We start from the raw sequence: 25914 nt of genomic DNA, 5'->3' as shown, positions 1-25914 counted from the left end.
AAAAAGAAATCATCACATATGTCTTAATTGTTTAATCTTGTACAGAGTATTTAAAGGTTTGGGCTGCATTTGAATGAAGGAGGAATGTATCAAATTAATTATAACCACATGTGGAAAAATAGCTGTAAAGTTTCCTCCACTGGTTCAACATATTTATCCAGTATGCAGCTGCACTGCAGGTAAGACCGGCCTTGAATTAAATCGAGCATCCATCAATGTTGTGGTGGCTGATTTCAGGTGTGTACCTGGCCTCAATGCCCAGCAGTTTCAGGAAGAGAAAATAACCTCCCAATTGTTATCCAGTTTTAGAATATACGTCAGGTGAGGAAAGGGCGGGGCTCAGCAACAGTCTGCTACTCAAGTAGGTGACTGCAACACTGCACTAAACAATTTCTGGTACCAAGCAGTGAGGGGGAAATCCTATACTGGGGTCCACTGTGTGATTAGAAGATAATCAGACTGCAACCCCAGAAGCCTCATTTCATCTTGTAGCTATTGAGCAAATATTGTGTAAACACAAAAATGAACTTTACCTGATTCAAGGCTTCATAACCAGACTGAACACTGATGTTAAAGCTTTCTTCACTATCTCCATCATCAGATTTAGAAAGAATATTGTTGATGTGGTGGAAAACGTTGCTCTGATGAAGGAACTGATGATCAGACTGTTTGAATTTCAGACTCCAGCATCTAATTACAAAACCAAACATTAATAAAGAGATGTTTGTGATTTGAAGGCTGATACCATATTGGGGACTCATGGAGCGGTGGGGGAGGAAGAAGAGCAAAGTGAAAGGAAGTAATTTATAGAGGGTCAAGGATTTGACTCCTGCACTCAGATGGTACTGTCTACCCATCATGAAGCAACCTTCAAACATTTAACATCACATTTGATCATGTTAAGTGGGTGCACATATTACAATTTCTAAAGAATATATAACAAATTGTGCAACTATATTACATTACAAAATCATGCAGTCTGGAACCACTAATCTAAGCAAACATGTAACACAAATATGGGCCATTCAGTCCATTATGGCTGTGCTGGCTCTTTTAAAGAGCTGTCCTAAGAGACATAGGCTTCTAAAACAAAAACAGAAAAAAGTTGGATATGCAAAATGGACCATCCAGCATCTATGAAGAGAAGTTAAAAGGTTCAAACACATAACCATTTCCCAAGCACGAACGGTTTTGAAAATGGGTCCACACCAAACTGCTAACTTGCCTCTAATGCACAGATGCTGACTGACCACCTCCAGCATTTTCAGTTTTTGTTTCAGCTTTCTAGCACCTGGAACAGATACTTGCATACACATACTTAACAAAAGTAAAATAAAAAAACTCAAGCAGCAATTGAATCTGTGTAATTCTATTTATAAAATGTTCAGATCATGTCTCATTTCAGCTGCTTAGCTTAATAAAGTTTTTTTTCCATAATTTCCCATTTTTTTTGGAGTGGGAAATAAGAGCTTGTACATCTACATAAAGCAATTAAAAAACTGGCCAAAAATGAAAATTACAAATTTCTGAAATTTCAATCCAAAAGTAAGCCTCAAACACTCATCTTTGTGACATTCCCAAAGTTAGTGCCAAAACATTAAATGTGTTTACTTAATTGACTCCAGTGATCTGTGATTCCATTGACTTCAAAACTTAAGATTTTTTTTTAGCAATCTCAATTAGATGGATAGCCATCACAAATTAATTTTCTTCAAATCAAGTTTTTTCTTTCGAAAAGCTCCTTGGCCCTATCCTTCTTGAAGCTGTGCACAATTCCATGGTTGTCAGTAGCCCTATGGTATCTCACCCAAACGGCTATTTCAGACATACTGTCAGATAAGTAATTCAACTGAGAGAGCGCAAAGTCAAGCTCAACTCTGTCCCTATACATGCACATGCACTTTCTGGCAATTTTCACTGGACAGCAAACAGGAATGGAATATTGGCTCATTTTCTCTTCCACAGCCTGCACAGCTGAGGCCAACAGTTGCACTTCCACCACTGTGCAAACTAATGCGTTCTAACTCAAAGATCATAGATCTAACCAAAGGCCTTCTGCTCGGCAAGACTTTTCATTATGTCACCTATAGTCCCATGAAGTACAATGATGGAAATTTATCCTCAGAATATTTGCAGGTAAGACAAATTACAAGATTTAATGAGAAGCATTCCTTTAAGGATGTTATTCTTAAAGGTACACTGGATGGGCAACTATTTCTCAAGATCTAGTCGTTATCATTGGTTATCAAGTCATATGAAAATTATTCACAATTTCCTATTGATGCAGCTTAGGAAGCTATTTTACAGCAAAGTAAACTTCAATGCATACTCAAAAGACAAACTGAAGTATGTGCTTCGAAACATAGAACCAGAAAATTTTGGTAGGTTAATGAAATGTTGCCAACTTGATCACTGCTCCACTACTATCCCATCCCTGGAAGGCTGAAATTTTATAATCCAATGTCACTCCCTTCATAACTTTGCAGTATGTAGGATTTATTCTATCTGCTTATATAAGAGAAACAACCTACCGCAGAGCCATCTGCTGCAGTGAACTGCCACTGGGGAGTGACATCATCAGGTCTGAAATAGTTTGCAGCAGGCGGTGGAAAGTTTCGGGTAAAGGATGAGCTGCTTCTCCAGCAATCACGATGTCAGACAGTGGGTGCTCACACACTCCAGTGTCTCTTTCCTGCTTTACATCAAAAAAAGGCAATTAGTGACTCCTTCATTGAAGACTCTTGCAAATTTAGCAACTTTGTTCATAATATTTGCATCATCATATCCTTGGAAGGGAAGGATTTGAATGAAGTGTTCAATGCAGGTGAAAGTTCTACAGGGATAGAGGATCCATATATAAGATTGCAGATGGAGGTGGTCATGTTATCAGTGCAATTGGTGATAAAAGGCATCATAATTGTAGTAGTTGAGTGGAGTTGAGTATCAGTTGTAATAAGTGGAATCACAATGATAGTGCATAGAAAGCCCTGCACTCTACCACATATGCTTCACTGACTGAAATAAATCATGCTGTCACTGTACATTAGCCATTTTCCCAGTTACCAAATAAAGACATGTGCCAGGAGGGTGTGTATGGTTAATTATCCATAATGTTAACTGTAGATAGACCTTAATTATTTTTTGACTTGACTACAGGATCTAATGATCACAGTAATCAAAACATATGGCAGTAGACAAAATAGTGCAGGCTTTCCACTAGGCCTTTACATGGGTGGAGCTAAGGTGGGAGGGCACTTTTGCCTGCATAATATATATGCTGCTGACCCTCATCTGTTTCCCAGTGTCAGTTAATTTACACATTAATGGTAATTGCCCACTGGAGATGCACTACACCTTATCCAGGAACGTAAAGGAGACAGGAACTGAAGAGAGAATACAGGATTTAAAATCTTGCCCGCTGGCTAAGACTACCATCTCCATTACTGATGTCAGGCAGGAGGCCGGGGAGGGGGGGAGAATCACCTAGATAAGTGCACAATTAAAAACTCATATTAGAGCACAAAGAGGCACATAGGGGAAAAGCTTTATGATAGAAGATACTGGTAGGACTCAAATAGGATGTTGATAGCATTTTGTAAATATAACAAGGATACACCAACTTGAGTAGAACAGACATACTCACAAAAAAAAACACATTTACAGGCCTCAGTGAAAACCCTTTACAGTATTTAGGCAATGAACGACACTTGCTTTATACAGGAAAGCTCTTTGTTTGGAACCCAAAACAGCCCGCCAGTGGTGAACCCAAAGCAGGCACCTTGAGAAGTGACTGGAAGGCATCACTTGCATTCCCATGTCCATTTGTGGGCAGGCATTTCCATTAAGAGATGCACAAAAGGCCAAAAATGCAGCAATTTCTTTGGGCACATTCTTGCTCCCTCCTGCCCAAAATTCTGCTTTATTCCAGATGCACCAACATCCAACATCAAAAAGCCTATACTAACGTGTCTAATTTCTTAATTTACCATCTCGGTTTAATAATGCAGATAGCCCAAATATCATTTCCTTTAGGATGAGGCAAGTATTCGAAGGGACTGCAACATTTAACCAACCTGTTCTATATTCTCTTTGTTCACCTTGTTATCATCAACTTCTTCATCCTCAGATTCCAACGGAGCAGGAGTCAGCGATGCCACAAAATGCCAGAGAATATCATGGAGAGCAGTTGTCTGAATTACACTGCACAAGAGCCAGTTGAAGGCCTGTTTAAATTGAAAACAGCCACCAAACTTATAAACTTTACTCGTTCATCAAAATTTCAAAACTCTTTATTAAATTAAAAAGAGCCAGTTCAATGCCTTAATCATAAATGTAGTTCATTCTCAAATTTTTATCTACTGAATGCATAAACACCAGGCAGATATTTTGGCTGCTAAAAAATATACACATTGATTATTGTACTGACCTCCATTGCATACACTCTGCAAGCAGATTTCCTTAGAGCATGTCTCATCGCCATTTCCAATCCTTCCAGATCATGGTGCTGTATGATGAATGCTAGGACAGGCCACTGGAAATTTCGTTCTCCTTTGGGCAGTGAACTGTGAGCCGAAATCAGGCGAGACAGCTCAGGGGATGGATGCCGAAGAAGAGATGATCCCACTTCTGCTAAATAAGAACATTTAATAGCTAAAACATTTGAAGATAAATGAAAAGTTGTGACAATAAAAGTTAAAAGCTCTATCACATATTGTTTGTTTTACTGAATCACATGTATAATCCCTGATTGGGAGAGGCTCCCTCCATCCATTCCAACAGAAGTAACAGTTTTGGAGATTCACCACACCCTGTCAGCTGTAGTTGATAGCGCATCCATTTTCAAGTAGCAAATAGACAGGTGCTCCATATATCTGCAAATTTAAGCAGGACGTTTGGGACAATCTATCAGAATTGAAGGTTCTAACTGGCAGCTTACATGGAAATGCACAAACTTACCTCATGACAATTATTAAGCTGCTTTATTTTCCATTAGGTGAACATACAGGACCGTGGAAACATTATAACTATGACAGCTCTTTGAAAGAGCTGCCCAATTTAGTCCTACATGTCAGTCTTCTCCCTGTAACCGTACAAATTAGCCCAGTGTGTGCTCTATTTTCCTTTGAAACCTCCTATTGAATCTGTTACAATCGGTTTCATCTATTTTCAACAATACAGCACAATTTTGAGTAATAAAGAAATACTGAACACTTGATGCTACTCTATTTCAGTAGGTCGTCTTGCTTGACTGAAGGCTGTTTAAAAAAAAAATCTCTCCTGTATTCCACTCTTCTTGCAGCTCTTTGCTGCTTGACTGCTTCCTGATATTGCAGCATTCTCTTTTGTTCTTGATACTAGCTCCAGTGTCAGCTTTTAGTCGACTTACTACTCTCTGCACCAAAAGCGGAATCCACTAGCCTAACACAGCAATGATCCCTGAGAGGTGACACAGAAAGATAACATGGAAACTGCAATTTATGAATATTAATAGCACTTATTCTTCACATTTCTTTTTCGTCCTATTGTCATGCAGCTTTTGGTAAAACCTTTAGCACATTTAAATGAGCTTTTTGATTTTGACAATTGCAATTTTTGATTTCCACATGCATGAGATAAAGAATGAATAAATTTGTCTGAGCTCATAACATTAAAAATGTTGACTGTCACATACAGCGACCCAAACAAGTTACTGAAGATGAATAATAGTGAATCCTTTCTCCAATCTATGTAGGGCTAAGATACAACTTATATTTACATAACCTTTAATGTAATCCAAAGCACATAAACATTATAAATATGACATTGAGCCACATAAGGAGACATTAGGCGAGATGACCAAAAGCTTGGTCAAAGAGGTGGGTTTTGAGGAGATAGAGGAGAAGCAGAGAGGTATGTGTGCTGGGTTGGGTGGGGTTTAGGGCCTAGGCAGCTGAAGGCGCAGCCAAAAATGGAGTGATTAAAATCAGGGATGCTCAAGAGGCCAGAATTGGATGAGTACATATATTTCAGAGGGCTGTGGGGCTGGAGGAAGATTACATAGATCGGGAGGTTACAGAGATGTTAGAAATGTGGTTACATAATCAAATTGGTTGGGTTAATCTGACTTTTACTTTTAAGATGTACTCCCAATTTAAAAAGTAGACCAATTCATAGAATTTTTTTTTTATAAATTAAGAACAGGTCATAAAAGGGGGTTCTGCCTTAAGCATATTAGACCAGCCTGAAATAGTTGTGCATCAATTGAAACACACCAGAGAGTTCAAATTATGCTAGCCATGCTTATGCCTTCCAAATTCAAGAACAGCCCAACTTTTCTTCAGAAGCAGCTGTGAAAGAGACACAAAGAATCAAAAAAGAAATTCTCGTACTGAGGGAGAAGGGAAACTACAAAAAGAAATTCAGCAGGGAAGGGTAGTTACTTATGCATTTCTACAATTTGAACCCACAGGTTAAGTATTCTGGTTAAACCACTAGCAAAGAATTGCTTGATGATCCCATCTTTAAGGCCAAAAGACATCATAATTTTCTACAGTATCCCTACAAAAGCAATTACATACAACAACCCAGATTTGTTCCAATGGGTCAGCGACTGGCACCCACTATTCTTTTGAGTTTCCCATACCCATTTAATCCCTGCAAGTTGCTGGAAGGGCAAGACGGAAAATTGATTGAATAGAGCAAGCAACTGTATAGTTCCTTGACCAATCAGATTGAAGGACTGTGAAATTAACAGAGCAAGGGCTAAGAAAGAAATGTAGTTATTTTGATGAATTCAGTGTCAAATCAGGTACAGAAAGAGGCTATAAGACAGATGGCTTTGAGAAATCAGGGAGAAACAACAAACAAAAATCTCCAACAATAATTGAAACCTAACATAATGAGTCTTCACAGTTGTAATGGTTAATTTTCACTGCCAGCGGTGTTGACTGGCTGTATTTAACACATCACATTGTTAAAAGGGTACTTAGACTGAAATAGACAAGACTTAACTTTTTCTGGTGAGTTTGGTTTGTACCTATCATGCAAGTACAATGTCTTCACATGGATGCAATTGAAGCACAGCAGCACATTTCTGACACCAGTTTTCAATTTTTCTGCATCTACCCTTGCCTAAAATTGCTGTGGCGTTTGCACATCAATAACAGCAAGCACTATTATTATTTTGGCACCAAATCGAGTCAATAATTGCTTTTCAGATTGTGGTGATGTAACACCTGCCCTAACTTCACTTTCCTCACCATCCAAGGTCTCAAACACTATTTAAAGGTGAATCAGAGATTTACATGCACTTTCAATTTAGTAGACAGTATTCTCTGCACACAAGGCAGCCACCTCTGCACTGGGGAAACCAAACACAGGTTGGGTGACTGCTTTGCTGTACACCTCATCTCAGTCTGCAAGCATGACTCTGAGCTTCTGGTGGCCTGCCATTTTAATTTGTCACCTTGCTCTCATGCTTACATTTCTGTCCTCTGCCTATTGCTCTGTTCCAGTGAAGCCCAATGCAAGCTTGAGGAACAGAACCATATCTTTCGATCAGGTACTTTACAGCCTTCAGGACTCAACACTGAGTTCAACTATTTCAGACCATAATCTTGATGCCCATTTTGTTTCCTTTACTTCGCATGTTTCCGTTTTTCTTATTTTTTGCTTGCAGTAGTAATAACATACTACTCTAGGCACAACTTTTGTTTCTTTTCTTGCCCTAGCATCATTCTCTTTAGCCCTGGAAGACAAACTCTTTAGTCATTCAATCTCTCCTGTCCTCCATCCTATCACAGACCTTCCTTTTGTCCTTGTCCCACCCAGCCCTTGCTCAAAACCTGTTACATTTTTTTACTTTTCCCAGTTCTGATGAAAGCTTATAGGCCTGAAACATTAACTTTGTCTCTCTCCACAGATGCTTCCATAAACTGAGTATTTGCAGCGTTTCCTGTTTTTATTTCATATTGTGGATGTTAGCTTGTCTCTAAGATGTTAATAGCCACACTGTGGTTTGATATGACTTTGTGTGTTTTTGAGACTCAAAAAAAGAAATAAAATTAAAATATTGGAGAAAACAATGTTATACGTCATCACAATCGTAGCCAGTGAAACTTCTCACCTGCATCACCACTGTTAACTCTTCGCCTGGGAATAGCCTTCACACGGGCAGGTGATGTAGAGTGCTGTTTGTCATATTCTGAAGCAACAACTGAGTATGAACGTTGGAAGACACTACGTTTTGTTGTATCATTTTCCATTATAGGGCTTGTTTCAAGACTGTAAAAACAGATACAATGCACCATTATACAGGCTCGTTAAAAAAGGGGTTATTAGCTTCCGTCTCTAATATTACATGCTATCAATAAACAATTGTGTTATGGAAGTACCTAGGAGGCATTGATTTCAGGTTGGTTTCTGGCTCATCAAATACATGAGGGCAGGCATCTGGTGTGACGGATATGTATGGCGCCGGTACAGAGGTGGAACGAAGGTATCTCATTTCATCTTGGAACAGGTGATCATCATGGTAGCTGGTAAAGTTCTCTGAATGCTGTCTATTAAGCAGAGTTTCACAATTATGCATCACAATTAAGTTGTAGCAGCAAAAGTTTTCCACCAGGTAATACCTATTCAAAAGTCTATGTATGTCAAACCAAATTAGAAAAGAGGATTGCAAGGAAAGATGGTTTAATATTTTAAAAATCAATGTGATTTCACGAATGAAACTCAATCCTAATCAATTCTCTGAATCGGAATTTCCTTATTTAAAAAATGCAAACAAAAAGATCAATGTTATGGTGGAAAAATTGAGGATTTGGTGTGGTTCTGAATCATGCAGGCCAGCAAGGTCCTAGGTTTTATCTCTGGTGTGTGCCGAGATGCTCTTAACCAGCAAGGCAATAGACCTCAGTCTCTTTGGGCTACTGAGCTGGGTGGAGAGAAATCATTTAGTGACTTTCTCCAGGGGTGCATATCTGCTGAAACAGCTAGAGTGCCATTCCAATTCTGTTGTCAGTAACTAATAATATCTATTTTTTATCTTTCAGAAGTTGGCCTTTTGTTTTGATTAGCTGCTGTGAGGCAAACCTCCTGCCACAGTCTTCTAAACTAGCCGATTACTTAGGCAGGTATGTTTACCTTGCATCAGGTTTCTCCTTGTTACTGATCCATTCCTCCTGGCTGCTGGTCTCCAACATCTTGCCATCACACCTGGAAACCTTGTAATTTGTTTCCCCATCTCAATCCACCAAGTACAACCTATTTTCGTTAAAGGTACTTCTTGTACGTGAACTAAGGTAGGGACAAATTTACTCAGGAGAGTCTTAATTGAATTCAAATGAAATGAATTTAGTTCAAGTGGGAAGGCACAGCACAAGATGGATTTTCCAGGTAAAGGTGGGAATCCATTCAGGAGCAAGGCGATGGTATGGGATGCTGGCCATAATTCCACCAATTTTCTGCTGCCAGTACTCCCACTCCAAGTTGATAGCGAACAACTGAGCTCAATATCAAAGGAAATCAGATCTTTACTGAACAAGTATTTCATTACACATTTAAGAAAGAAATATTTGAGTACTGCTGAAAAAAAAAGAGACTGTCGAAGCTTTTTGCCTTAATAATAAGGGGAAAACAACAATGTATACTGTATGAGAAGTGTGCGCTGATTGTTTGGCAAGTGGACTCTGATTGGTAGAGGCGCTGCCATGGAGAACGCACCAATTAATGGTGACTGACAGTTAACTGTCAAGCATTGTTTCAAGTTTAAACCAGGCAGCTTGACCATGATTGGTCAAGGCATTGTCCTGAGGAATGAGTCAGCGAATGGCTGTCACTTATTTTGTTTCGCTGAAACAGGCACAATGTCTGTACATTGCTCTGTCTGCAAAGAACAGGGCCCTGTGTATTAACATATGTAGCTTCCAGTACATGCAAATGTGCCACACTGCAAACCAGGCTGACAATCTTAAATTGGTTATCAGCGTAATTCTTAGCACACAGAATTATTTGGCAAATTTAGTCTGATCGCAGAATCACATCTATGTTGGACACTATTTTGAGCTTTGCAAGCACGGACTGGTTGGGTACGGTCTGTGCCTTGCTCATTGCAAACAATGGCTGCAATATGCTGTTTGATACAATCCGCCAGTTTTGGATTTAAATTTCAAACAATGCTTGACAGTTAACTGTCAGTCACCATCAATTGGTGCATTCTCCATGGCAACGCCTCTACCAATCAGAACTTGAAAACCTACTTGAAAACCAATCAGCACTCTCTTCTCATACAGTGTATACAGTGTTGTTTTCCCCTTCTATTGATGTTCTTGCGACGTGTGCTGAGTTCTAGACGAAAAGCTTTGACATCCCTTTTTTCAGCAATGCTCAAATTCCGCACTACTAAAAGAAATATTTGCAAGTAATTGGATTCCCCAAGGCTTTGTTTTTGGCCAGTTGGGAAAAAAAAACATTGGTTGGGATCTTGTTGGAAAAACCATGTTAACAATGCACGGTGTCATTGGTCTAGAAATTGAACAGTAAATCTAGGGTATTGAAAGATATGTGTTGAGATGCCAATTGCCAGACCATGCTCACCGATTTACACAATGCCACTGTATGCTTTGCACAAATGGCATCCTGCCTGTAGCTCCAGTGTTATTTTTAGGAACTTGTTGGATATACACGCCTTTAAACTCACCACGGAAAGTTAGAGCTGGAACTTAACAGTGCCAAATACCTTTTAAACAACGTACTGATTGTTAATATGCAACGTCAGTCAATCTTTCTGATTCAGAAAGGGAAGAATTTAAACTGAATATCATAATTGCACATAATAGATTGCTGTCAGAGGTTTTAAAAATGTAAAACCTTAAACCTTTTCTTTAGTTTTCCAATGTCTTTTTTTTCTCTCTTATAACCCAATCTTTCTTTCCTTCTCTGTACCTATGTTGTCTCTAATTCATCAATTCTAAATAACCCTCCGTTTCTGCCAGTTCTGTTTCACTCAATCTTTAAATCCTATTGACCCAGATTTTGCAGTCAGTGGCAAAGCAAGGGCACTTGCCGCTGACTTCAAGAAAGCTTCACTCAGAGATCTGGCTCTCCTTGTAGCAACAGCTTCAACTTTCCTGCTGTGCAATTGATTGTAGCGTTGTTTAATGGATTGGATCATTAAATGTGGTCAAGTCAGATGCTGAAACAGCACAGCCTCTAACCAAACAGTAAATGAAAGACACAACTTCAGGATTACATTTTTCTGTGCTTGCGCTGAATCCTGAAGTGCAGTCAGACTCAAAGGAATAATGATGGCAGATGCTGCCAATTCCCTGTCAAAAACCCCAGTAAATCTGGGTCATTGGTTAAGGGGATAGGCTGTTGGCCCACTATTCACTAAGGTGCCCCTCATTGCCCTCACATTATTAGCTTACTCTTCCGGCAAGTTATGCTGCAAATTCTTTGAGCTGATGGGTACTGGAAAAAGTCCCTTTAACGGGGTGCACTGTGAGCTGCCCTGCACGAGTCCATTATTTTAGGGTTACACTTTACCAAAGCAATATAGATGAATTATTGCACTGGTATATTTTCACCCATGTGCTGCTTGAATAATTTTATTTTCACTACTGTATTACTAAATTCTAAAGTTTTTCTTACTTTTAGAAAAATTGCTCCTTTGCCTTGTGTGAATATAACCAAGTTATTTGCGAAATCTGACAGGGTGAAGGGTTGGGGGTGTCAAAGATTCTGAGGGGGAAATTAAAATTTGCATGATGAAGCCAATGCAATATACAAAAGGGTAATCTTTCTTCCTCTCCTACCTCCAACAAATTCTATTTCCTCCTGACCAGACTTGCTGGTTCAGGTTCAGTTTTGATGGCCCAACAGTGGATGATGCTCAATGCCAAACACCAACCTGTCAACGGGGTGAAATGGCAGAGGTGTGGGGCTACATTTGTCTGCAATATACTGCAACAGGAGGAAAGCCAAAGGCATAAAAATAATCAAAAGAAAAGCTGCAGGTCAATAGCAAGGTACTTTAGCAGCTCAGTTCACGTGATTTAAATGGACACCCCATCACCTTACAGCTTCCAAATGCAAGGATATATAGAAGCTGTTCTTCACCAGAATAGTTCCCCAAACGGCGAGTTAAATGGTTAATTAATTTGTTTTGGGTGATGATAGTTGAGAGATAAGCATTCTTTAGTTAGTACCATGACATTTTTAATACACAACTCAACAGGTATATGGCACTTCAATTTAACATTTCACCCCAGACAAAATAGTTTGACTTCAGTACTGTCCTGAAGTGTTGACCTAGATTGTGCACACGCACCTCATGTCTTATACACACATTTCTGACTCAGGGACACAAGTGCTACTAACTAATCTGAACTGGTACGATAGTAAGTTATATCAAGTCATTTTGTAATACAAATGTAACGGTTTAGTTTGTTTTTGTACAATAGTATACCATCCTGCCCATTAGCTGATTTTTACTGTATAGAAACCATTGTCATTGCTGAGCAAATCTATTATACTGTACCTTGCAAGGGTCTGTAGATAAAGGCATGGATATTTACTGGGTATCTCATCAGAGATGCCCTCTTTCAGACTTGGAAGATGTGAATGAAAAGGCCTTGGGGTATGGTAACAAAGAATATTTGGTTCTGCTGCACTGCTCAGCGAGAGCAAGAACATAGCGTTTGCTTTAATCACTTGATGAGCTTCCATAGAGGGCAAGGCTCGTGGTGTCTTCACTTGCACTGGCTTTTTTCTAGCTTGTTTAACCTGAAAAAGAAAAGCACTAACATTGATAGAGTGCCTTTTCTCCAAATTTTCTCCAAGGAATCTGGGTGTTTTATTTATTTAGGTTCTGATCAAAGTTAAAGAAGAATGATAATAGATGCATCTACATTTTACATCTGAAAGTGAAAGGTTCCAAACAACTGATGTTCTGCCAGGTGCATACTTCAAATCAGACAGCAGAGTTCACCTAAGAGCAGTTAGCATTTATTGGCAATAAAGGGCACAGCACTAGCTTTTCTTCAAACTGCTTCTAATGATTTGGATAGTGCTAGCTTTTGGATTATTTTCATTGCAGTGCCACAACGTGGCACTGAAATATGATGTGCTTGGAAATAAAATCACCAGTGTACCAAAAATACAACTTCATTCTTCACTTCCACATGCAGTATTTCAATTTGGTCATATATTTATACAGTGCATCAGGAAATTGTGAAAAATAGATAATAAGCTCAAACACCAAGCGCGCATTTTAGTTTTACAGAACGTGTACTAAGTTGCTTCACTCTTTTTCCTGGGACAAATTACTGTATGTGCCAAAGTGGGGTTCTCAACAAAACATATACCAATTACACCTAAACTTGAATTGTTCATCATTAATGGAATTCATTCTTTTAACTTTTGAGTTGCATGGCACTTCCTAAACCGTTAGCATGATCTTACAGCATATAAGTGTCCCAAGTGTTTCTTGTCTGAACATTACTGAGGAGAATTTTGACTAACACTAGTTGTGTTGGCACTCATAGCTAAATAGAATACTGTCAAACTGTAAATACTTTCATTTTTGGTTAACATTTAAGCTCCTGGTGATGAAGGCGTTATATTCTATTATTTATTATTTTGATTAACTAGATGGGAATATTAGAGAAGGGGTTGGTTTGGGAGCACAATACACTTTTACCACTGGGAGCTAGTTGTAGCCCTGACCAATGGAATGAAAGTCTTGTTTCTCAGTTGCTCGCAAGAGTCCCACATGAAATTTCACAAGCTCAAACCAGTTCTTTATCTACCATAAACTGACGTTAACGTGCCAAGTTCACTCAAAAAAGAATAGTTAATACATGGGAAAAATGCATACTGTTAATTCTGCTGAGTGCTCGTGAGGTTGGGTTTAAGGTCTGTTGCTGAGGTAAAGTCAATATTGTTTTACTCTGAAGTCTAGCTTTCCTAGGGCTGACTTGAATGCCTATGAAAGAAAACATTCCACTTCGAATATTGAAAGCCAGAGCAGAGACAGATCTTTATAGAATATATCCTTGCAGGGAAATCACTTCCACAACTAAGACAGGTTTAAAGATTTGTAGCTGTTAGGAAATTGATCTTAAGCCATATGAAGAGTAACCTGTTGAGCACAACGCTTCTTAAATTTATTATGACAGATACAAAATCGCACACATTCATAAATTTGCTCAGAAACAGTGCAATTAGTGAGATAGGAGTGCCCGAAAATCACAGGCTTACAATGTTCCGTAACGCTCCAATAACATCCCTCACCAAAAACAACATTTAGGACAATTCCACCCCTGAATTGAGAATCAATCCACGTAGGACTCAAGCTATGCAATCTGAAGTAACACAGTGCGATGTTTTTCTGCAGTGTGCTGCTCAGATTGCCTTTACAAGGTATAGGAATTAATTTTAATGCATATCCAGAGGAATACGTACCTTTTCACGAGCTGCAGCTTGTTTCTCCCGGAGGTATTTTTCTCGGCAGCGATCACATACAAGATACCAGGTGCTTCCTCCAACACCTCCATCACCACAGTTCCCTGCCCAACCACCACAGAAGTGACCAATGCTATTATAACCCTGTCCTCCAGCATAGCGACCACAACCTTTAGCAAAAGAAAACAGATAATCTTCAGTACAGTTCTTAAAGATCTAACAAAAAGTTGATTAACTTCATATTCTTTGGATATCAAATTTAATGACAATTAAACTATCTCTATAGAATTAGTGATAATCACAAGACAGATAGTAACAGACATCAGGAGGACACAGACTGGTGAAATGGGCAAGGCACATGGCAGATAAGATTTAACATTGATGTGTGAAGGGATACATTTTTGTTGGAAGAATAAGGAAAAGCAATATGAGCTAAATCATATAATTTTAAAGGCAGTGCAGGAACAGAGAGCCCTGGGGCTGCATGTACAGAAATCTTTGAAGGTAGCAGAGCAAGTTGGGAAGGCTGTTAAAACAAATCGTGGGATCTTTGATTTCATTAAGTACAAAAGCAGGGTAGTCATTCTCACAAAAATCAAGGCGGACAACCAGTGCAGTACTAAGGGAGTGCTGCACTATTGGAGATGTCATCTGTTGGAGGTGTCACCTTTCAGATGAGACATTAAACCAAGGTTCCATCTGCCTGCTCAGGTGGATGTAAAAGATTCCATGGCGCAATTTTGAGGAAAAGCAGGGGAGCTGTTCCCAGTGTTGTGGCCAGTATTTACCCATCAGTCAACATCATCAAAACAGATTATTTGGTCATTATCACATTGCTTTTTGTGGGAGCTTGCTCAACAGTGATTACAGTTCATTGGCTGTAAAAAGCTTTGAGGTGTCCTTGATGGTCGTGAAAAGCACGATATAAATGCAATTTTTTCTTTTTAAAATAGTGGTTAAGCTTCAGTTGTAGCAATATGTTCAATGCTGGGCACAAAGCCTTGAAAAAAGGTGAGAGGAGATTCACTAAAATGGTACCAGGGATGAGGGCTTCAGTTATGAGGAGAGATTGGAGAAGTTGGGATTTCCCTTAGAGCAGAGAAGATTACTAAACGATTTGACAGATGTTCTAAATCAAGAATAGTTTTAATAGAGTGGGTGAAGAGGAGCTGCTTCCAGTGGCAGAATGATTGGTAACCAGAGACAGAATTAAGGCTTGTCTGTCAGTGGTTGTAGATCATGTCGGGTAGAGGGAAAGGTGGTAAGGGGCTGGGCAAAGGTGGAGCCAAGCGGCACCGTAAAGTCCTTCGCGATAATATCCAGGGTATCACGAAGCCGGCCATCTGGCGCCTGGCCTGCTGCGGGGGCGTCAAGCGCATCTCCGGTCTCATATACGAGGAGGTTCGCGGAGTCCTGAAGGTTTTCTTGGAAAATGTTATCAGGGACTCGGTCACCTACACTGAACACGCCAAGCGCAAGACGGTGACGGCCATGGATGTGGTCTACGCCCTAAAGCGCCAGGGGCAGACCCTGTATGGCTTCGGTGGTTGAAGATAGTTTCAGAAAGATAGAGACAGAATTAAGGTGATTGACAATAGAGCCTGAGTTGCAGAAAAAACATTTTTAAAAATAAACTCAGCAAGTTGTTTAGAATGTACTACCTGAAAGGCTGATGGAAGAGATACAATCATGACATTCAAAAAGAGAATTGGATAAATACTTGAAGGGGAAAAATATACAGACTTATGGGGAAAGAACAGGGAAGTGAAATTAAGTGAATGCCTCCTCCAAAGGAAGAATGGACACTCTCTATGAGGGAATGAAGGAATTCTTTGAGGGAGGAGGGATAGGCAAACACAAAGAGGAACGGATAGTAGAGATGGTATGCCGCTTACAGAATTGGAGGGAGTAAAGAATAGATAGAAGGAATACATCAAAGGCATATATGACAAAGATTACAAGTCAACAGATCGAGGATGAGAGAAAGAAGATAACATTTCACAGGGTGATTTAGGACTTGGTCTTCTGAAGTGTGAAATATTTAGAGCTACAAAAGAACTGAAGGGAGGAGAAGCAGACGAATGTGATCAAATCCCTGCAGAAACGTAAAAGGACCTGGAGAGAAGGCAATGCGAGAATTGATTATTTGTGTAAGGGCATAAGGGAGAATGGCTGTAAAGATGTTTTGAGGAGCACAATGGGTCCCACTGGAGAAAAGAGCAAATACTACCAAATGCGAAGAGCTTTGTGCCATAAATTTGATAATATGTGCATCTAAGGTAATGTTAGAGTGTAGCAAATAAATTGGAAGCCAAAGCAAACAATACAGCAGCTGTGATCAATTCCGCTTTTGGAATTTTTGTTTCATTTGTTCATGGGATGTGGGCATGGCTGGCTAGGCCAGCATTTACTTCTCATCCCTGATTGCCCTTGCTCAGAGGGCATTTAAGAGTCAACCACATTGCTGTGGGTCTGGAATCACATGTAGGCCAGACCAGTTAAGGGCAGCAGATTTCCTTCCCTAAAGGACATTAGTGAACCAGATGGGTTTTTACATCAATTGACAATAGTTTCATGTTCATCAGAATTTTAATTCCAGATTTTTATTGAATTCAAATTTCATTACCTGCCATAGTGAGATTCAAACCCGGGTCGCCAGATAATTACCCTGGGTCACTAGAATACCAGTCCAGTGACAATACCACTAACTCACCACCTCCCCCAGTGGTTGTGGAACTAGACAGGCAACAGCAGTGATCAGAGTGTTAAGCCAAAGAAGCATAAAATACCAGCAAGTAGTGCATACCTGCTTTGGGGATTATGAAAAAGTTTTCAGCCGGATGAACTGACAAAAACTGATTAAAGTACTGGAGAGGATCAGAGATGATTGGAGAGATAAAAGAATGATGTTGCTCTGTACATGGGCACGCAGTGCTACAACCAGGACAGTTTTTGGTGAAACTGAACCTGGTATAACCAGACGTGGGGTGAGGCAAGGCTGTCTTCTATCAACAGAAGCTCCTTAACATCAATGCGGAAGCCATGATAAAAGAAGCACTAGATGAAGCGCAGAAAAGTGTCATAGTAGGCGGTCAATTGGTGAAGATAGTGAGATTTGAGGAGGGCCAGGCTCTCGTGGCTACTCGTCTGTAGTGCAGAAGATCTGCAAATACTAATAGACAGAATCAATGAGTGGTGAAAATTATGTAATGAAAATTAATGTAAAAAAAGATTAAGGTTATGAAGATTGGAAGAAATAATGGTGTGAAAGGTCAAAATAAATGGTCAATAGCTGCAACAGGTATCACAATTTAAGTGCCAGGGAAACATTTTGTCGAAAGATGTTTACTCTCACTCTTCAGGGACCATTTCCTGAGAGGCTGTTGGCAACCATGGGTCTCCATGTTAATCTTGTTCTGGAGGTGTGGGTCACCTACACTGGCGTTAGATTCAACGAGTTTGCGAGACTCTTTAAAAAAGGTCATTCTTTGTCGACCTCCATCTCTTTTGCCATTGATCTTTCGCATCAGCATCAGGCTTTCTAAATCATGACTTATTACATGCCCAAGAAATTCCAACTATCTCTTCCTGATCTTGGTCAGCAGAGTTCTTTTGATCTCAGATTTTACTAGCACCGCTTCATTGGTCGTGTGACTTGTCTAGGATATTTTCATTATTCGTCTCAAAAAAACACAACCCTGCAGTGCTTCACTGATCAGAGCTAGAATAGCAATGGCAAATAATGCATTCTCGAAACAAAGGATTGCTCAGTTTAAGAACGAGTAGATATCTTAAGAAAAGAATTATCAAAACTGAGATTTAAAGTATCTTGTTTCACAAGAGTTGAAATTTGGACCTTGAGAAAAGTGGACACCCAAAGATTAGAAAGTTGTAAAATGTGGTTTTGGAGGGGGATGGAGCGGGTCAGTTGGAGAGAACACAAGGTCAATGAAGAAGTTCTCAGGACGGTGGGGGAGGAAAGATTGTACACACGAATATACGAGTTAGGAGGAGTAGGCCATTCAGCCCCTCGATCCTGTTCCACCATTCAATAAGATCTTGGTTGATCCGATTGTGACCCCAACTCCATGTTGCGTCTACCCCTGATAACCTTTGACTCCCTTGTTAGTCAAGTATCTATCTTCCTCTGCCTTAAAAGTATTCAGTGACGCTGCTTTCACTGCTGTCTGGGGAGGAGTGTTCCAAAGGTTCACGATTCTCAAAAATTTCTTCGCATCTCTGTCCTAAATGGGAGGCCTCTTATTTTTAAACTGCGTCCCCTAGTTCTAGTCTCTCCCGTAAGGCGAAAACATCCTTCCAGCATCCAGCCTGTCAAGTCCCCTCAGGATCTTATATGTTTCAATAAGATCACCTCTCAATTTTCTAAACTCCCGTGGATACAGACCCAGCCTATCCAACCTTTCCTCATAAGATAACCACCTGCAAACCCCCCACGCCCCCCAATCCCAGGTATCGATCCAGTGAGCTTTCTCTGAACTGGTTCTAACGCATTTATATCCCATCTTAAATAGGGAGACCAAAACTGTACACAGTACCCTAGATGTGGTCTCACCACATCTGTACAACTGTAGCAAAACATTCCTACTTTTATATTCCACTGCCCTTGCAATAAACAACATTTGCCTTCCTCATCACTTGGTGGTACCTGAATACTAACTTTTCCTGACTCACGTACCACGGCACCCAGTTCCATCTGTGCCTCAGAGTTCAGCAATCTCTCTCCATTTAAATAATATGCTGCTTTTCTATTCTTCCTGCCAAAGTAGACACGCTCACATTTTCCTACATTATACAAATTTTTGGCCACTTGCTTAACCTATGTTCTTTTGCAGAATCCGTATGTCCCCCTCACTTTCCTACCTATCTTTGCGTATTCAGCAACATTAGTAACGATATATTTGGTCCCTTTAGTGAATATCATCAAGAAAAGAAGAAAAAGGTTATATTCTAAAGCATGAGAACTTGTGGAAGGAAGTGATTGAAGGAAAATTAGAGGAATGTAGACCAAGAGGAAGAAAGAGAATGAAATTGAAAATGGGAGGCTCCTGAGCAACTAAAAAGAGTTGAAGGGGCAGGGCCATGAGGTGTGAAGAAATGAGAACAGCACCTGCCCTTAGGCAAATCATTGCTACTATTACCAGCAAGAACAGTTGGCACGGCACAATGGGCCAAATGGCTTCCTTCTACCATGGAAGTTTTAAGTAAATTTCAAAGGAAATGCAAACCCTGGTTTATGTTCAATGTCCAAATTTGAGCCACAAATGCAATGGGATCACTACTGAGTGATTGAATTGCTGAAAGGTTTTATGGACAGGAGGGAAAGTTGCCAACGATTCCTACTCCAAATTGCTTTTCAGCAAAACCTGATCATCTATGGATGTCAGATGAAAGTAAGATCAGGCTTTTCTGTGATGCTCTCTCTTACATGGTTGAAAAGTTCACTGACACTCAGGTTCCTAGGGTAATGGGAGTTCAGGGAGGCCTGGATCACCCAAGGAACGCAAGCAAGGCTTGGAAGCCAGAAGCCTTGCCGACATTAATAGGCTCATTGTATATTGTAGGATCGCCTGATCAGCGGATGAAAAAGAACATTAACGGCAGAAGGTTGTAGCCAGGAACCGATAGGGACAATCTCTGTCACTGGCAAATGGAGTGGTTGGGCGGTAAGGTTTGCCTTTGGTAAGGTTGAAAATCGGAGCTGGGGTAGGCCAAGGTTTTACTGAGGGGCTGGGGGGAAAGCAATCCTGCGCCTCCTGGTTAACAAGTCACTTACCTTGAAGAGCAAGCGCTTGGTTCAGCTGCCAGCATTTCTGCAGTTTGGGCCTACTCCACACACACTGTTAAGTCAGTGCTATGACTTTAATAAGTTAATTAGCACCCCCCCCGCCCCCCATCTCCCCTTTTGGGGGAGTGATTTCTGTATTTCAAAATTTATAAAGGGGGCAGGCATGGGGTTGGGTTGCCCGATTCTTACCACCACCCACCCCCCAACCCTCTCCAGCCCGTTGGTTGGTTAAAATCAAGGCTCCAATGTCCATTGCTTTCTTGAGTTACTAAGAGGGCTGACTGCATCGGTGGAAGTATATGTCATCAAGAATCAGTACCTTCAGGAGGCAAGAATGCAGAGCAGCCAGAAATAAAGCCAGCTGAAAATAAGAAATACAATTACGAGTTCCTGTTGAATTTAAGGTTAAGGTTCAGGCCGAGCATCCTAAAATTGCGGTCGTGAAGCTCAAGCAGTTACACTCTGAATGAATCAATCTTATTGACAACTGATCAAGTGTTACACACAAATTGGACGAGTTTGCCATTTTTACTCATTTAAAATTCAGCAGCATTTTGAATTGATCCCAAAAACCAAGATGTATTAATGTGGCTACACTGTGAAGATAAGTAAAAGCAAACTTACTTAAGCTGAAGATACATACGATCTTTTTAACTGGATTGAATAACAAATAAGTTAGTTACCTGGATGAACTTGTCTCATGTGATATGTTACAGGATATTGATGAGATTCACCACAAAGCTCACATATAGTGTCTTTCTCAGGGCCTCCCATTGCGAGCTGTGCCATTTCTCCAAAAAGATTTCCTCTGGGTCTTGCCTCTGCTTTGTCTTTTTTCTTCTTTTCTTTCTTACTCTTTTTGTTATCTTTTTCATTCTCTTTTTTCTTCAGTATAGCACTTGAACCAGGGCTGGGAAAGATCATGTTCTGAGTGGCTGCTTTTATGGTTGCCATTGAGATATCTTCCCAAAAGGCAACAAGGTGCTGCAAAGTAAGAGGCAAAGACGACCTACTCTTCACAGAATGATGGCTCAAAGTATCATAGGCTGTTGAATCTGCTTTTCCATCTTCATTTTTCTCAGGTAGTGGGGGTTCTTTCAGCATTGAGAGTACCTTATTTTTATTAATGCTGCCCATTTTAGATATGTCTGGACCATGAGGAGAAATATTGAACATATTTAAAGCAGATGATATTTCCAATGAATGCCTATTCTTTAGCTTGGTCTCTCTTTCTTCGATGCCTTGCTGGCTGTGAAGGCTGCTTCTCATTGGTGCATATTCTTTACTGAGGTCAGGATTGAACTTCAAGAATGATGAACATGCCATTGCATCGTGGACAACCCCTTCATGCCATAGGAAAGCTGCAAATACTGCACGGGCACATTCTGCAACAGAAGGAGACATTGCTTGTTTTGGTGGCTCAAAAGATGAATTACTCTCGTCCTTGAAAATGGTTCCCATTTTTTCCTTCTTGGGTCTAGTGTGTCTGCCAGTATTCTTACGACTCATCTTAGGGGATGATCTAGTTTCTTGTTCTTCTTTGGGTGGGGCCTTTCCAATGCTGAAATGTACCTTTGGAGAAGAGTCATCAGGGTTTTGCATTTCAGCTATTTTTTCAGAGACTGCATCTGAATTACTGGTTGTTGTTAGAGTACTAGACGTACAAATCGCAACTATCTCACTATGGAGATTTTCTTGCACTACCTGGGGAGAAGGTGTTCTGTTCTCTGTGCTGGTGGCAGTTTTTGCCTCCTTGGGTAGTACTTTTGGTTTAGGTGAAGTTGACCGCCCTCGCAAAGGCTCCATTAGAGGAACCTTTTTCTTACGAACTGTATCAGGGTCCAAAGTATACGAGTCAGATTTCGATCTCTCTCGTGGCGGATCCAACCTAATTTTTGCCGCCGTGTTGGCTTTATGAATTAAGTTCCTCTCAAGAGGAGAAGATGGCCTTGGAGAATTAGGACTTGATGGACTGCCTTTCCCAGATGATAGCTTCTGCTTTGACAATGTTGATCGTGACCCTGGTGTTGGTGACTCTGCTCTCAGTCCAGCTGTAGTCTTCTCATCTGTTTTTAGTGACTGTAATGTGTTATGATTTGGAGAAAGGGATCTACTATGAGAGTCTGATCGCAATTTGGCAGTATCTGATTTAAGCATGAGGGATTCACTTGCAGACATATTTTCTGCATTTTTTGTCTTTGTTTGTTCTACAGCAGCCTTGCTGATCCGACCTTCACTCTTTTGCAATCGATTTTCAGTTTTGTGTTTGCAGGACAAATCAAAGTTTCCAGATGGTCTTCCAGATACTACAACGTTTCCTTTATCACCTGAAAAATCACATTTTGAAGAAATATTCAGTCATTTACTACTTTTTCAGAACAAAAACAAGCTATTTCATTATATTTCTCAATGTCCAGCTGCAAATTCCAGATGGAATTCCAGCAATATTCCTTGAATATAATAATTTAAATAAGTAAATTCAATATACAGGTTATTTCCCTCCTCTCTTAGAATAAGGAATAGGAAGTGTTTCAGCCAACCCTTCACAAATAATTAGCTGTTCTTTTGCTTTAAGACTACATTAGCAAAGAAACACCAATAAAAGGGATGCAGTCATTGCTAGTGTTATAATGAAAATAAACAAAAATACTGCTATAAACGCTACGCTAGTTATCATAATGCTTGATTTAAAAAGGTCAGAATCATTGCACAACTGGTAAAGTGCATTTTTCCTATGCTACTTTCCCATATCATTTCCAAATTTTATTTTTATTTTTTGTCCATGGGATGTGAGCGTCGCTGGTTAGGCCAGCGCTTACTACCCATTCCTAATTGCCCTTGTTCAGGGGGCATTTACAAGTCAACCACATTGCTGAGAGTCTGGAGTCACATGTAGGCCAGACCAGGTAAGGATGGCAGGTTTCCTTCTCTAAAGGACATTAGTGAACCAGATGGGTTTTTACAACAATTAGCAATGGTTTCATGGTCATCATTAGACTTTTAATTCCAGATTTTTTTTTTTTTTTTTATTGCTTTCAAATTCCACCATTCGCTGTGGTGGGATTCGAACCCAGGTCCCCAAAGCATTTACCTGGGTCTCTGGATTAGCAGTCCAACTACAATATCACCAATAAACCCAATCACAAAACTGAAGATTGATTTCCTTTTACAATGTTACCCAGAAGGCTCTGGGCTTAGCTAAACGACCACAGGAAGGTTTTCAAAGTTTAAACCTCCTTCAAACTGACAAACACTTCTCTTTTGCCTCCCTGTTGATCCCTGGAAACAAGTATTGAATGAAGCTCAGTGTCACCGATTTTAAGTTTTACCACTAAGTTTCAGTCTGTATAACTTTGCATAAGAAAAACAATTGTCATGGTTAGGCTACTGTATTAGCCCCATTCCATAAGTTCCAACTTTAAGTGTAGAAGCAGGATTTTTCAGTATAAAATATTATATTTAAGCCATCAGTAACTACACAGCTTGTTCATCAAAGCATCATTGGCTTGCTCCAAGACTTATATTAAAAAAAAGACAATTAATAGCTTTGCTCACATACTCCAAAGTTCTAAACTGAGCAATTTTAAAATCTAGAACCCAACCTCAAGTCTCAAGAACCTTGTGAAAATATAGTTCAGCTCTGTAGTACAAAGTAGAAATATTTAGCTCCAAAAACTTTAGAAGGTGCCAGTGTATGAAACAATAAATAATTCTGCACTGTAGGGTTATCAAAACATTGACCATGAAGTGCAAAAAGATCAAATACATATCAACATGAATTTATAAGCAAAAGCAACACTGTTATCCTCTGCAGGAGTCCAACATCACTACATGCATACCCACCCTTTGACTTCAGAGACACAGAGCAGACACCTGACCCAGGGCCTGAGGGACTATTACTTTTGTATGAGCGCTCACGTGAAGCAAGGATGCGTGATGAAGTGTCTACAGAGGAAGACAGTGGCAGATAAGCAGCAGAGATTCAATGACAGAATGCTTCAGCAGCAAGAATAAGCAAAGAAGCTATTTACAGATACATTTACAAGTAAAAATACTTAGCTGTATGCTTTCAAACAAGGTAAAATTTGAAGTTTTGTTTCTGATTTTAATTCTGATAATTCAGCACATGTTGGCATTTTGTCAGTGCTAATGCAATGGAACCAACTATTTTTTCCAAAAAACTTTGATAATAGTAAGGAGCATCCCAGCCTGCATAAGTTACTAGTAAGTAACAAAATGCTGTAAAATCTGCATCAAAAGACAAATGCTTCAAAATTTGTGTACAAAATTTACTACAGTATTCTGATGAAAGAGAGTCTATAGAACCACAATAGTAAAACAACAGGATGGAATATGTTAGGCAGGCGAGACAGACAGACTTACTCAGAAGCTGTGGTTGAGACTGCGGCAAGGAAAGGGGCTGTCCAAACACAAATGGGCTGTGAACAAGGGAACAGGAAGGCTTTGCAGCTTGACCAAAGGCGCTAGAAGCTGGAAGGAAAGGCTGTGACTGAATGGTATTCAGTATGGCACTCAGTTGGTCACCTGTAGCAGGCAAAATTAAGACAGACTATGTTTGGTTCCTTAACTCCCTCAATTGATATCTTCCAATGATATTACATTGGCATGAAAGTCTGTGGAACATGAAACTAATTTTCATACTACCCCACAATAATCCAGCAAGTTAAAAACACACGCAGTGAATGAATCACAACTCATAATCAGGTCTCAGTTGTTGGATACCTGCCTTTAAAGCATTTGTGAGACAATTCTTCATGGCTGGGGTAAGTGAGCAATCATTTCTAAAATCTAAGATTACATTGCATTAACATAATTCCCACAAATCTGGAAAACTACCTTTCAAAATATACATGCTCACAAGTAGCAATATTCTTGATCCATTATCACCTCTGTCTTGAAACCTTAGTTCTGAATAAAGTTTAAAGTTCTGCATGGGTTCCACTTATTCTGCTCTTTTGAGATGAAACAACAAGAACAAACTACCATGAGCCCCTGACCTAAAGGGTTTTTACAATCTTGTAAACAGAACTGATGAACATCTATCAAAAGTACTATTATAAGAGTATTCTGCCGTGGGAAGATTCGTAACCCTTGGGCTGACTTAATGGAAGACAGATGCTAATCTTTCCCAAGTCTCCACTGTAGCCATTTTCAGAACCAGGATCAGCTTTGTTTGCTAATTCTCAGATGTGCATCTCTCTTCTAATTAACCTGCTAATCCAAGGGGGTCTTGATCTCAGGTGTGAATTTCTCTTCTAACTAGTCTGCTAATTCAGGTGATTCGTGGTTATTGGACAAAAGACAGCTTCTTTCATTTGCTATTCTTCTGTCAGACTCTCTTTCAGCCCATATACAGAATCATTGAACGGTGATAGTACAGGAGGCGGCCACTTGGCTCGTCACATTTCTGCCAGCTCTCCACAAGAGCAACTCAGCTAGTCTCATTCCCTAGCCTTTCCCCATAGCTCTACAAATTCTCTCTTCAGATACTTTCCATTTCCCCTTTGAAAGTGCAGATTCTATCTGCCTTCACCAGAATCTCAAGACAGTGCATTCCAGATTCTAACTACTTGCTGCATAATAAGATTTTGCTCACATTACTGTTGGTTCTTTTACTAACCACCTTAAATGTGTCTACTGGT

At 39.9% G+C, this 25914-nt stretch overlaps 1 protein-coding gene across 2 annotated transcripts in view; it reads right to left on the bottom strand.

The window, feature by feature from the left end:
• The window catches only part of mycbp2 (MYC binding protein 2), a 191023-nt gene that overhangs the window by 24733 nt on the left and 140376 nt on the right, over window positions 1–25914 (bottom strand). Inside the window, exons 57-67 of one of the 2 annotated variants that reach the window (XM_078545962.1) lie at window positions 24635–24796; window positions 24095–24196; window positions 20935–22578; window positions 14446–14615; window positions 12521–12765; window positions 8373–8540; window positions 8105–8262; window positions 4427–4629; window positions 4074–4223; window positions 2532–2695; window positions 534–690 (exon numbers count right to left, since the gene is read on the bottom strand). In XM_078545962.1, coding sequence (XP_078402088.1) covers window positions 534–690; window positions 2532–2695; window positions 4074–4223; window positions 4427–4629; window positions 8105–8262; window positions 8373–8540; window positions 12521–12765; window positions 14446–14615; window positions 20935–22578; window positions 24095–24196; window positions 24635–24796 — 3323 coding nt within the window. The remainder of the gene's footprint in view (window positions 1–533; window positions 691–2531; window positions 2696–4073; window positions 4224–4426; window positions 4630–8104; window positions 8263–8372; window positions 8541–12520; window positions 12766–14445; window positions 14616–20934; window positions 22579–24094; window positions 24197–24634; window positions 24797–25914) is intronic. The other variant, XM_078545963.1, reaches the window with a different exon arrangement.

Source organism: Cetorhinus maximus, chromosome 7, assembly GCF_964194155.1.
Source record: "Cetorhinus maximus chromosome 7, sCetMax3.hap1.1, whole genome shotgun sequence".
Lineage (NCBI taxonomy): Eukaryota > Metazoa > Chordata > Chondrichthyes > Lamniformes > Cetorhinidae > Cetorhinus > Cetorhinus maximus.
The sequence above is the reverse complement of the archived record's forward strand: the minus strand, read 5'-3'. Positions and strand labels throughout refer to the sequence as shown.